Source organism: Paramormyrops kingsleyae, chromosome 3, assembly GCF_048594095.1.
Source record: "Paramormyrops kingsleyae isolate MSU_618 chromosome 3, PKINGS_0.4, whole genome shotgun sequence".
Taxonomy (NCBI): domain Eukaryota; kingdom Metazoa; phylum Chordata; class Actinopteri; order Osteoglossiformes; family Mormyridae; genus Paramormyrops; species Paramormyrops kingsleyae.
Genome location: NC_132799.1, coordinates 13,440,202 through 13,454,895, shown reverse-complemented (window position 1 = coordinate 13,454,895; position 14,694 = coordinate 13,440,202). Strand labels below are relative to the sequence as shown.

Here is a 14,694-nt window from a genome sequence, read left to right as displayed (position 1 = left end):
AGAAATGTGATTTACATTTAACAGAAAGAGAGCACAATTTTAAACCAACTGCTGTAGATGCTATACACATATTCGTATTATCAAATTTACGTAAGCACAATGAGGCCAAATTAATGTAATGTTATTAATATTATTATTCCTATTAGTGTTTACGTATCAATATTATTAGATGTGGGTTTAGTAACAGCAGTAGGCCTAGTACTTGCCTCCAACTTCCAAATATCTGTAATAATGAAACAAACAAATGTTTAAATACAGATATTTATGATATTTAGCGGTATTTAGGATTAATTTATAGCGCAACACCATAAAGGCCAGAATGAAGGCAACTGTTTAAATTGCAGCTTTCTTTGACTCTTAGTCAAGTTAATTACATAAAATAAAACTATATATAATATTAATAATTCTCAGAATAACCCAAGAAAACAGCTGACAAAATACACATAAATATTAATATTCACAATTGTCTTTGAAATAATAAGTGACCGTTTCGTTCGTTAAATGTAAAACTGCTATTAACTTTAATATCATAACTGTGTTTGTAAGGTTTAGACATCCATCCTTCCATTTTCTATACCCGCTTGTCCATGTATTTTTAATTAGCACCTACGTTTTTGAAAACATACACAAGATAATTTATTACGAGATCCATTATCTCGTCATACACGCGAACAGTAATACATCAATGATAACTGTTACTTTAAAAGGTTCGGACTGGAAGCATTAGTGTCCAGCTGTACGAGATATTATGTGTAGCTACTTAGGCCGTTTTTAAAGAAACTTGCCATTTTGGGAGTGTTATAGGTATCCTTCCTCAGTTCCATAATTTTGGGCCTTCGTAGTAATTTTATACGTAAATTTTTACACGTAAAAACAACATTATTCTGTGATTGCTAAATCTGAACTTCCAAGCTCATACTCTATCGCATTCGACGTGTTTCTTTATTTTCAGTTTACGAAAACCACGTTGTGTCATCAAGCCTGGACGAAAAACTAAACTCTGTAAACCATCAGACCCCACACCCCGAACATGTGTAATCTCTAAAAACCAGTCAGCTGTGAACGCGAGCAGCAGTAAGAAAAATGCAAAACAATATACCTTAGGAAGTCCAGCCAACCGTCTTTAATAATAGAAGGATCCAACTGTAAGGAAACGAAGTTTTCATTTAGAACCTTAACTGGACTCCGAGTGTTCACGTCTAGGAGAATTAGCGTTCTCTCCATAAACCCCTGTTTTTTCCCTCCCGAAACAGGTCTCCTGTAGGCAGCAGCGGAGGATAGCAAGGGTTGCACCATCCAAGCGACGGATGCCAACCACAAAGAAGAGCCGAAGATGGGTAAGAGGGAGTGCTGGGGCATCTTCGTCCTTTGAACACCGGGCGGAGCACTGCGACCGGGACCCTGCTGTGCAGCTTTATAAAAAAGTGAGAGAAAAGGCTACCTTGGGTTCGAATGTTCCTCTCCACGACCGAAGATATGTGTTTCTATCTTCCTGTCTGTTTCTCTCTCTTCTCCCCCGCCCCCCCAGTATTTTGGAGCTGGTGAGGGGAGCTCACGCCCCAGGCCAGCCTCTTCGATCACTGGTGCCAGGAGCCACGAAGAGCCAGCACCGCCCCTCTTGGTGAAACAGTACTGTACTTCTTAAAGGTAAGCCAAGTGAAATAACAATGAAGGGATCCTGGACCAGAGTAAATTATTAGAACGTATATTATTTCTGCACGAATATAGCCGGGAAAATGCGATTCATATGTATTAATAGCCCGGTTTTCCAAGTCAATCCGCCCCACGGTGTTTTACGACATTTATCCACTGTTAATTCGACAGGAAACGGGACATGCTCGCCCACTCTATTGCCAAAATACCTGCTCTAAATATTAATATACATGAATCGCCTCTCTCACAGAATAACGCAACAACTGCAAAATGCGTATGAAGAAAATTCTTGAAAACGTTATCAGGTTTAATAACGTTTCCAAGAATTATCTTTATATACATTTTGCAGTTATTACGTTATTCTTTGTGAAAGGAGATGTATGCATGGTGACCCGATCTGCCCAAACTGCAGCAGTATATGAGGTATTCTTGGATAAAATAATTATAATGTACTAAAGGGACGTGTTAATTTACCGTGCTAACTTGTTAAATGGTAATTGTCGTTCATAATACTGCAGATAAAAATAGAATATCTCCACGTTCTTTCGCACACACATTCATTACGTGCATACAACTATAAAAAAAGACAGCAAAACCAAAATACCGTATGTTATATCTTACACACACAAATATAACACACACATTTAGCAAATATAACATAGATGTTAATAAATATCTATGTTTCTTTGTTATTTTAAGCAATAAGGTTTATACACCATTCTATGGTTAAAGAGGTAAAACTTCCCAAAGACGAAACAGGAGAAAAATAAGCGGCATACATTGAAATTTGCTGGTTATTGGTTTTATTTTGATTCCTGTTATCTTGTTTTGGTTTATAGTTAGATTTACATTCTTAGCCAGATTGATTCTTAAAATTTCTTACAATGTATCTGTTTCTTAACGTATGTATAACCTACATTTGGCTACATAATGTACACAAATAGATGGAACGAAATCTATATAATAACGAAAAAATGCCGAGGCTTACAAAACAGCATCCATCCATCCATTTTCTGTACCCGCTTGTCATAACCTTCCATTCGTTGTGTGACTGAATAATACATACCGATTTAAGTACACTTTATTCGCGATTATCAGCCTTCTTTCTTCAACCTCCCCTGAACCCACAGTATATGACCAGCATTAAGGGTCCGAATCATTTTCCAAGAGTGCATGTGCTTCGCAATAACGCCACTTCATGTCCAGCATGGCATGTTAAATATATTAAGATAAAATCTATGTCATGATTAACACGGTACCATTCGGATATAATTCGGCGCAGGCGTGCTCCCCTCTTATATTTTCATTAATATGTTAACACTACTGAAACAAGACAAATGTAAAAACTGCTTTCAGAAATATAAAATCTAAAGATATCAGTATAATGTTCCACGGCATAAAGGAGTTCAAGGCCTCAAAGTCTCCGATGATGCTTTGTCAAGTTTATTTGCAAAAAAGTAAAATAAAAATACTTTTAAATATTAATTTTATAAGATACAATAAATCCATTTAATGTGAATCTAAGTTATGTCCTCGGCGACCTCTCTTAAACAACTTCCCTTAAGCAAGGCGGAAAAACAATGTTATATCAGTAATTTAAGGACAACAAACCCTGCACCCGAGGTTGTGATGCTTTCTTAGTTTTATAGTATGCACTAGTCCAAATATAGATGTGCTTTCGTCTATTTAGGTTATAGTACCTTTTACTGTCCGCTTTCTGATTTAACCTTAAATGTACTTTTACGTGATTCCACCTCACATCCTTGATTCAATCGACACATCAAACCTATGCTGTCCACTCAGCATATGCCTAACTTTACAGTATATTTTTTGGATTGTGGCCACTGTCTGCTTTACAAACAGCCCGTCTATAACTTCAAACGGGGTTTATGACCCTACTTGGAAAGGCTCGCTAATACTGTAGCTACGCGAGGTAGAACAGTATTCTAAACTAAAAGATGTCCTTTCTTGTTTTAATTTTTTAAAATGAGTAAACTACATTTACTGGAGATGTCTGATCGACAATATAGTACGTACTGTCGCAGGTTTACGAACGAGTCAGCCTGGTTGCAGAAACCGGGAGACAATGATTTTTTTTTTAGCAAACTGCGCGTATGAAGCCGCTCCCCATAAATCAGAATCTAGAAGAGTCTCGGGCCCTTTCGGCTAACTTGAAATCTTTCTGTCAGGGTCATGACAATGAGCAGCCCTGCACTTCTTCCTTTTCCGTTCGTGTTACGGACTCGGTTTCACTAAAAGATGACAGCAGCAATATTTTTTGAGCCGTTTAAATAAACCTGCGCTACGGCCGTAGAGCTTTACTGGGTGCTAGAAGGAATAAAACAGACATTTAGCGCGGATGTCTTGGTATCTGTCCGAAGGTTGCTTTTAAAACGTATACTAAAATATAAAATTTTAATGATACCAATAGAAAATAAGCATAGGTTTAGGCTACATTTACTACCTGTGCTTAACCAGGACTATGGCCGATGCATTCTCCTTAGGAAAAGAAAAGGAGAATAACATATTTGAAAAAACATAACATTAAAAAGTAATGCATATCCATACATACAAACTGTCTTTTGAGGACATAGTCTCGGCCTATAAACTGCAGCCCCTGGTTAACTGTGTCCAGAGTCATTCCAGACATTACAGGGCAGTTTCCCAAGAAGAAAATAGTAAAGTAAACAGCTAAACGTCAAACTGATTATCGGCTATGTACATATCGTGACACTACTACAATACATATTACATGTAGTTATTCTTGGTCTCCCGTCACATTCTTCAGTGCATTTTATGCATGGGAATACTGTGTACATGTAGATTATATACACGACAATACTTTCCTGATGTCGGGAATATTTTGATGATGTAACAACCTGAAATATGAGCTTAATTCTATTGAGATTTACTGTTGGGGTCAACCTCTCTACGTTTACCGTTGAATTTGCTGAGAATGTTTTACGTGTTATGCTTTAAATAAAACCATAGTTATGGATTTACACGTAAGCACAATATTACTTACAAATATATATTTTTTGATTTGCGAATGTCTTTCGGTAGACAAAAGAAAACATGAGGAATTGATATGAATCAAGCAATTGTAACGAAAATCTGAAAAGACATAAGAAAAAATGGTATATATTTTGCGAGTAGGCCTACACTCTTCTATCCGCGACTCTGACCAAGCATATAAGCGGTTTGAAGACGGATGGATTCATGCATCATGGATGGATGATGGATGGATGGATGAACCGTTCTGTTCTGGCGTACAATCCATTACGTTATATAAAGTGATAATATGCCTATGTGTACCAGCTTTTCTCTTTTAAATAAAGAGAAAATCAATACACTACTAAACGCCACTATATAAAACGCAGGTTAATCGTTATTGGTGTTTTTATAACATGACTCTTCTAACGTATTTAAGTAAGAAATATGAACTTAATATGTCCTCCAAAGGATAAAATTCTAATTTATTTTATATTCCATCCACAAGTTTATCAAATCCGATTAAATTTAACATTAATCTGATTACTCCAAACAAAAGATCGTTTATTCGTTTTATTTGCAAATACATAATTTCATACATGAACTAATTTAATTAAACACAATTAAAACTATAATCAACGAATATAAAATGTTCCTTATTAATGCCTGTAATCCCGACAAAAGAAATGGAATTTAAAAAATTCAAAAGGTTTATTTGTTTCGTAGCGACTTGTCTAACGAAATTTGTTATACAAGAAAAGTCGGTACTAACGATTGTTATATTGCTTTAAAGGTAAGCAGGTAATTCGGTTAAGTATAATGTATATAAGTATTTAGGGGAAAGTCCAATAAATCGGAATTAATATTGCGGTCGTTATCGTTACTGGTGCCCCATTTTACTAAGATGTACAGTCTGTTGTACCAAAATATGCAACTTAGTATTTGGATTTTTAAAATGAAAACCGCACTCAAACCAGAACCAAAATATTATGCTTAAATTATTATTTTTTTAATTCTGATAAATTCGACACGTATAAAAAAGATGATATGCTAATGTTATAGGATAATGTGCATCATCCGAATGGATACTTATACATACATATATTGCAATTTTTATTATAGTAGGCCTATATTACATGATTTTAATAAACACTCATTATCCTTCTTTGTGCTTAATTAAAACGATGGTAATACAAGTAGCCTGTACAGACCTTTACAAGGACCCTAAAGGTTGCTTCTTTATTTTATGCAATAACTGCATTTAAAAATACTCTAACAGGTGTCTCCGATTAGTACCTCCTTGTTTAACATCCCATCCATTTACCCCGCTTACGTTTTTAAACAACCGTTGTCATATGTTTGCATGTAAAATTTACTTTGTTAATAATGTGTGTTCCTGCCTCTTTGGAGATAGGGTCTGTCGGAGTTACCTATATTTATGCACAGAAATATAGGCATATTTTAAAATCAATAATCTTTGCGTCGATATAGATTAACAGAACACTATTTAACCAATCCTGTAATTAACTGCGCACTTGTTCTTTTCAAATTTTTCGCAGATCTAATTTTACCGCTGTATTAGCGCTAAATTTTCACAATGTTCGGAAGGGTGTCATAGTAAAAAACAAAACCCGAAAACCTTTTAATCTAATGTATGAGTTATGTTGTTGTGATTGAATGCGCGTATTGTCTCTTCAGTCACACATTCAAATGGATCTAATAATGATAATGGAAAATGTAACAGACAACAGAAACTTAGTAATGGAAATAACGCTTTCACGTGCTGCCACTTTTAGTACTTTAAATGAGGTATCTCTATAGTAATCAATTTATTAAATGTGCCACACAAAAACACGGGGCCCGCTGTCACAATACATGCGAATATGACAGCAAGTAGCTTATAGCACTCGCAAGGATTTCACACATGCCAACTGGTGTATTTTAAATTAGATTGGTATTATTTTCGTGTATCAAACAGAGTTCGTGTGATTTAAAGAGTATAAATTAAAACGGCAGCAGAGCAGCCAAGCTGTTCGGCTGTTTAATAAGGATGCGTTGCTAAATATTGTGCGTATCCCACAAAAAGTGTAGACCACCCGTTACTTTTCAGTATTACAATAATGGCGATATCACACTTCGATTAAAAAAAAACATTGCCAAGCAACCTCTGTTGATAAATATTCCGATAATGAAATGAAAGGCAAACCAACGAAAAACCAGTCTGCCGCTCTGTGAGACCAACTTGTGTGAGACGAAACCTTTCGCGGACGAGGCGCAGAATAGCTGTGGATGTTGAAAAGAGGCCAACGTGTTTTTAATATCAAACGCCCGGATTTCAGAGGACGCAAAGCCTTAGATAGCCAACCTTTATATTAAACTTATAAGTAAGTTTATGGTGCATGAGTTGGAACTAGAACCGCCTGAACAAACAATCCCCACAAAAGAAAGTATCTGCCACTCGATCCCAAACCCTGATTTTGTACTCTGGCGATAACTTAATGAAATAGTTCATTTCATCGACTTTCTAGAACCCTTTCACTAAAGCTGACTGGTTGTATTATTATTATTGACTGGCGATGCATAAATAAATAGGGTAATAAGCGTATACATTTACCATATTCAACAAACGTCTGGCTCCCCACTTCAGTTATTTACTAACCAACTTAAAAAAGAAATTTAGCTATTAGAATAGCAAAAGTCTAAGTATCTTTTGGTGTTTGATCCGTAGTGCAGGAAGACAGCGATAAATATACTATAAACATGACATTTTAAACACGACATACTGAGACAAGGACGAAGATCGAAAAATGCAATCAAAAGTATAGGCCTATATAGGGTTGTTCAAATGGGCATGAGTTGTGTGGGTCGGAATGTGCAATAAAAGATTGTAGTTATAGTACTGAATGTGCAGTTTGAATTTTATTACTGTTTTGTTGTGATTGCTGCGCGCGGGAAAGGTGGGTAATTTGTCCTTTTAGGAGACTCAAATACAAACATAATATATTAGATTTTTTTATATCCACAGTATAAAGATTTTTGTTGGGCAAATATTGTTGAGACACAAGGGGTACGTTCACATACTGTACGTTTAATTAGCACGTGTCAAAAAGCATTTTCGGTACAATAAGTCCGGACCAAAATTACCCATTCGGGATTTTACAAGTCATCAACCTAACTGTTGGGAAAATTCGTGTTCGTTTCCTCGCCAAAATTCATCTAAATATGGAAACGATATTTTATGGCTTGAGAGCTTTTAGTGAGCCAGTTTACATTATGCGACCAATGTTACAGTTAGCTTAGACCCAGTCTAGAATGACCATTAACAGAAGAGCAAGATACTGTACATATATGTATATATATATATATATATATATATATATATATATATATATATATATATATATGATGTAAGTAGTCGTGGAAAACGTTTTGTGATATTTTCGCTTGTCTCTTTCGTTAGATGAGTAAGAAGCACAATCTTGGTCTGAAAACAAATGTATAACTATGTGAATTGAAATTCATTGATGATTAATAGATGTTTGTTGTTTGTACCGCAGGTTAACATTTGTGAGTTGTAAGCAGACTGCAGAACTGAAACATGTACTATATTCAGAACTCTAATGTCGTTATAACATGACGTGAAATGTCGGCTAGTGAAACTGCAATAAGAACGGTTAAAGGAATATCATATATCCCTCCTTAGCTTAAAATATTATACAGTACTGTATTATGTTTTACCTCCTCATACATATACATATATTCTGTTTAATTTAGCATAGACCCTATACAATTGTGGAGAGCACTGGAATCTTGCGACGTAAACTAAAGCAATTTCTTTGTACGTGCTTTAACAATAAGTGCTTTCACCTTTTAGATTGCTGACAATCCGTGTTGTGCAACGCAAAACAATTCAAAATGGCGCGAAGAGCGCCACCTTGTGGTATTTTTTAATACATAAAAAACATCTGACTGTTTTCAACGACCCAGGTGTTTAAAAAATACTAACATAAAACTTCATTACTATTTCAACATTACGGCAGCAGTAGGATGATCTGGTTGTTGAAAGCGACAATTCAGTAAATTAATTATTTGATAATTAAGGCCCAAAGGCCACCAACATACTTCCAGGAGGTTCATATTTGCCCAGTTGTTGTCTTTACGTATTTTCCCAATAATACTTACAATAAATTTCATGACAGTTACATAATTTAAGACCAATAATCAAATATCTATTACACATGTGTAATTGTATTTTTGACATGCAACTTTATTATTCTTCATAACCACATGTGGGATGGATAGCAATGAATCTGCATACAGACATGAAGCGACACAGTTATGCTGGTGGGATAACAGCTACCTGGAGCTCAACACCACAAGGACAGTGGAGATGACTGTGGACTTCTGGAAATCCCCCCACCCTTCCCTACCTACCATCAACAGCACTTCCATCCCCACTGTGGAGTCATGTAAGTTCCTTGGAAGTATCATCTCCAAGGACTTTAAGTGGGAGAGCAACACTGACTCCATAATCAAGAAGGGCCAGAGGATGTTCTGCTGCAGCTAAAGAAACTCAACCCTCCACAGTCAACGCTGATCCAGTTCCATACAGTTATCATTGAATCAGTTCTCACCTCCTCCATCACGGTCTAGTTCAGCTCAACACTAAGCAAAGCATCCAGAGACTGCAGCGTGTCATCTGAGCAGCAGAAAAGGTCATTGGCTACAACCTCACCCCTAGTGATTCGCTATCCCCCTCAAGAAAAAAAAGGACAAAAACATTGCTGACACCTTCCATCCTGGCCATGCACTCTTCCAAGTTCTCCCTTCAGGGAGATGGTTCCGTTCCATCAGAACCACCACATCAAGACGCAAAAACATCTTCTTCCCCCGAGGGATTGCACCGCTCAACACCTGATCACAATCTTTGCCTCACTTTTTGTTTTAGCATAGCTTAATTTAACTTTGTTTTTTTGTGTGTTTATTTAGTTCTTAGGCAGTATTAAGGTATGTGTCTCAGGAGCAAACTCACCGTATAAATGTCTTTGTATGCATGCATACATGGCTAATAAAACCTGATTCTGATTTAACAAAATTGTCATCAGAAAAAAAAAAACAGAAGTGGGAACCACAACTGCAAAAATGGCAGCTTGATTTAGCTTTTTTGATTTACTAAAAGCTATGCAGTAGCACACAATATCTAAGAATTCTTAGCAGCTTCATGCAATCTATGGCCTGCTGTATGTCATTTATTATATCTTGCATTTTTCATGAAAGTTTCGTTGAAATTTTCTTACAAAACAGCACACTTTCTCCAGCGTATCATACTGCACTGAACCCAATTTATGCTGCGATTATGCCACAAAACCTCTCAGCAGAAAATTATCCTTTGCTGGCACAGCAGATGCAGTGAGTAGACCGCGGGCAGCTTTCATGCAGTCAAACCGTGACTGACTCAATCAAAATTGATTAGGCTTTTCACTAAATAGCTTCACAAAGATGAGACACTGAAACCGGAACGTATTTAGTTATCTGCGTCCTGGGTGCTCCTTCCATTACAGCTAATGCAGTGTAGTTGCCAAGAAATATGCAACTGTAAAACCGGGGGAAAATGCAAAAGCCAATGAGTTATACGCTCCCCAGTTTGGGAGGATGCACATGCACAATTTTTCCAGATAGTTTCTTCCAAGGAATTGTAATATAAAAAGTCAGTATCCAGCATTCATTCCCATTGATTTTTTTTTACACTTTAAGCTGCATTATTAGGACTACAAATGAAATTGAATGTGACTGTTAAATGCAGGGATAAATTGTGCATGTAAATAACAGGCGGTAAATAACTGACTGAGCAAGACAACATGGAAATTAGGCAGAGCATTTGGCAAGCAGAAAGCCACAGTTTGTGAAGATACATAAAACAGGCCTGGAATGTGTACTGCAGTTATTGCAAAACATGGGGTGATGTTCAGACTTCAGGCATGGAAGCAGAAGTGTCTTAACTACTTCTATCCTCACCATTTGGCAGCAGCGGGTGATATCGAACACTTAAAATATGCCATATTTATCTGAAAGTGAGTGAAAATTTCAAGAAATATATCCATTCATATTGTAAATTACATTAAAGAGGCAGGATTTGATAGTGTACTGTAAAACATGGGTAACTTCAGAATTCAGACCAACATAAAAGCCATGACACCAGCTCCCTCTGCTGGTGACTGGAAAGTGATCAGGTTTGATTGTGCGGAAGAGCCAATGGCTATTCATGCCTTTCACTGAGACAGACATACAGAAAACGTACCTATAAACCTTTGATGAAGCATTATGCTTTTTAAATTTATTTAATTGACCTTGCCAGCTATACACAGTCAGAGAAAATGATACAGAAAATGGTACAGTTTTGTTCCCCAAAGACCAAACAACATTAACATACCCCTGTGAGGTCATTACTTCTAATGTTGTCCTACTGAGCAACATCAAAGACAGTAAGTGGTCAGACAGGCAGTTCAGTTCAGAAGAAGAATGATCATGTAACCTCACCCAGGTAAGAGAAACCAGGCAGTGCCCCTGGAGCCATCCTTGGGGGGCTGGCAGGCCTATGCAGCCCGGCCAGGCAAAGCCCAAAAGAGTTACATGGGTCTGCCCTGCGGGGGGGGTGGGGGGGGTCCACTGCGGTGTGAATCAGGTGGGAAGATGTGGATCGGATAGCGACAACTTTAAAGGTAAGGATACACAGGGAAACTCTTTGAGCAATGTTGCCGGGCAACTGCCAACCAGGGGTGAGTTTCCCGAAACCTTCTTAACACTACATTGTTCTATATTAAAAGATACGTATGGCAAGCTGTTTTAACATTTAATCGCTAGACTGGATATGTATTGCAGATATCTCTAATTCAATTTTTCCTAGTCTAAAAGAGCATTTCAGACATCCACAATGGCATTCTTCCTATCCACAATTGTCATTTCAGATATCCATATCAGAAATTCTTCCTAGGAGAAATTACGTCACTTTTGCCATTCATGTCTATTGGGCTTTTAATTTCAGATATCCAGAATTATATTTCAGATATCCAGAATGTTCATTCATAATCATTGAGTTGTAATATGAAAAAAAGAAAAACAAAATACCGATGCAAACTCATGACTGTGTAAATGAAATATTTGGTATTTGGTCCAACCAGCAAGAGGGGTCAAAAGTAGTGGTCAAAGCAAGCTTCACCGTACCCCCTCCCATCCCCCACCTTCCCCACAAGCTCTCGGTAATTGCCCTGGGCAATTGTCCATATTGCTCTTAGCAGGATTCACCACTGAAATCCTCCCAAAAATGTAAAAAACCACAATCGGTTCAGGTTCAGAATCACGATTAATGCAATTTGCTTCCACAAGGTGGCAGTAAAGGTTAAGTTTTAATCATTTGCTGTACAGCACAATCATTCTATTTGATTTTGCATCCCTTATTGTCCTGCACTTTTGTCCTGTGACTGCACTTTTGTCATCTTCAGCACACGAACAATGCCTCCTGCCTGCATGACTACTAAAAATGGTCTCACTACTAGTTGCAGTAATCAGAGAAATAACTCACATTTGGAATTCAAGCATAAACACAACCTTGATTTACTGGAAAACTATATTTTTTGCATTGAATATGGGAATGCCCTCTCATCAGGCTGTACTGGGTTGAGCTGAGGGCCTGAGTTTTAAGAATATTGAGTAGTTGGTAAAGATCAGATATTCCACTGCCCCCTGGGCTGTGTTTGCTAGGGGACAGGTCTCAGATATACCGAATATATTAAAAAATCTATTTTCAGTTATCATTTAAGGTTTAGTTACTGCTTCCCAAATCATTTTGAACCACTGGAAAACAACTAAAGCCCCAGGCGTGAAAGAATGGTTGGGGGCCGTGGTGAATATATCATCTTAGGAGTGTTTGTTCATTGTCTCAGCACGAAGCGGGGAAGCAGGCACGGGAGCCGGGGAAATCGGGTGAACACGGGTCTTACTCTGAATAGACACACTAAGGAGCACAGAACGACGTCAACGACCGGACTGGGGAAACATTCACAGAAACACACTTAAATACACAACAACAATTAACACAAATAAAAAACAGCTAATAACACGGGGATTCCACACGGGGTAGATGAGGGGGCGTGGCACACAAGAGGATCGGGATGATCGGGGAATGACACTCATAAAAATGAAAGTAACAAAACTTTACTGGGGGTTAGACTTTGGACTCATTTGAAAACAACAGTTTGTGCTGTGTAGGTTTTTTTGTCCGCCCTTCAATAATATGCACTTAATATTTTAAAATTTAATAACCATGTCTATTAGGTGTGTATAGGTATAAGGGTGTATATATGTTTTTTTGTGGATGCATGTCATGTACCGGGCCTTCCAAAGAAAATCAATAAAATTTTTACTGCTAAAAAAACAATGAGCTGTAATGAAGAGCCCAGTGAGTGATCACATGATCTGCTTGTGTTAGGAAAGAACACAGTGCCAAAGCACTGGACCCCCAGCATGCAGATGAGGAGGGCCCTCCCTCTGTCTCCTCACACGCCCTTGCTGCTGACTGCCTACACCAGACATTGCTCTTTGCCATGATCAATAGACTGTTTGTAAAGCCTCTGTTGTGCTTACACCAGCAGGTTGCCTGAAATAGCATTGGAAAATCAAATTACAAAGGGAAAGAAAGCAACAAAACGAATATGCTCTGCTTGTTTGCAGTTAAGACATCCCTCATTTGCAATACAAAATGAGTATTTAATGATAATTCCACAAAAGCTGCTCAAAGGATTGCCAAGAGATTAATCCTGACAATATATGTGGCAAACACAGTCTTCAACTACCTTCAAGCTCTTGTGTTTAATTGAACTTGGCAAGCATTCTACAATAATTTTGCATTGAAAGCAAACAATAGAAAAAAAAACTACACATATAACATAACCATCTAATAACAAGGCCATTGCCTTTTATTTCAGCATGAAGTACCACCTGGAAGCACTGCAATCAATCCTAAGAACCAGCTCAATTAACCTAAGTACCAGCCAGGCACAGACACAACCAATCACAATTCAACTCCCAGGAATAATTAAATTTTGTTTTTAAAAGATGAACCATAAACGTCATGGCATAAAAATTGTCAAGGAGGCATAATCAACTCTGGTATTTCAAAACTAAATTTCTATAACTTAAGCAGATTGCAGACCATGCATTAGATTGTAATGAAAGGCACCCAGGCTCCGGCCACATCTAACCCACAAGGTACATCATCACAGTCCTTCATCCAGCCGCCAGAGTTCTCCTGCTGTCACCTGCTGATGAGCATAAGGTCAGGGGAACCTGTTCCACTCACAACGACCCCCAGTCTAAGGAGTTTTCTTAGGCCTCGGTTTTGTTAGCTGCAAGAAACAGGCTCGTCCTCCATGTAAACACTAAGCCAGGCCAGCAAATGCAAATGTGGATCACTTCCCATCTGTTTGTGGATCACGTGACATTTTTGTTTTTGCTCCTATTTATTTCACATACAATTCACACACATAAGCACAGCTATGGGCAATTTGGTAACTCCAGTTATGTTTTTGGACTGTGGGAGGAACCCAGAGTACCCAGAAGAAGCCCCACAATGGCACAGGGAGAACATGCAAACTTTACACATATGGTGCCATGGTGGAGACATCAGACGTAAGGAAATGTGGATTACTTCCCATCTATTTGTGGATCATGCGACTTCATTCCTATTTATTTGCGAATTTTTGTCCAATTTGTACCGCAGCTGATCCAGAGAAAAAAACGAGAAGCGTCTGGGTGCAACCCGCAGGAGGCCGGGTTTGGACATCCAACCCAGCCCACATCCAGCATGGCCCCTTTGTTACATCAAAAGCCATGCCTATGTCCAACACTTCTTCAAGTGGACGCAGAAGTATGTGCCGAAGCGAACTCGCGCAATGGAAGAATTATAGCACCATGTGACCATTGTGGCTGTGACTATGCGCCGCATAGTGATGCTTCATTCAATGACGGACTGCATATATGACGGTGGACCTATAA

At 38.0% G+C, this 14,694-nt stretch overlaps 1 protein-coding gene across 1 annotated transcript in view; it reads right to left on the bottom strand.

The window, feature by feature from the left end:
- The window catches only part of hpse2 (heparanase 2), a 58,938-nt gene extending 57,507 nt beyond the window's left edge, over positions 1 to 1,431 (bottom strand). The window contains exon 1 of the mRNA XM_023822634.2: positions 1,100 to 1,431. Coding sequence (XP_023678402.1) covers positions 1,100 to 1,359 — 260 coding nt within the window. The 5' untranslated portion in view covers positions 1,360 to 1,431. The remainder of the gene's footprint in view (positions 1 to 1,099) is intronic.
- Positions 1,432 to 14,694: the final 13,263 nt, after the last annotated feature.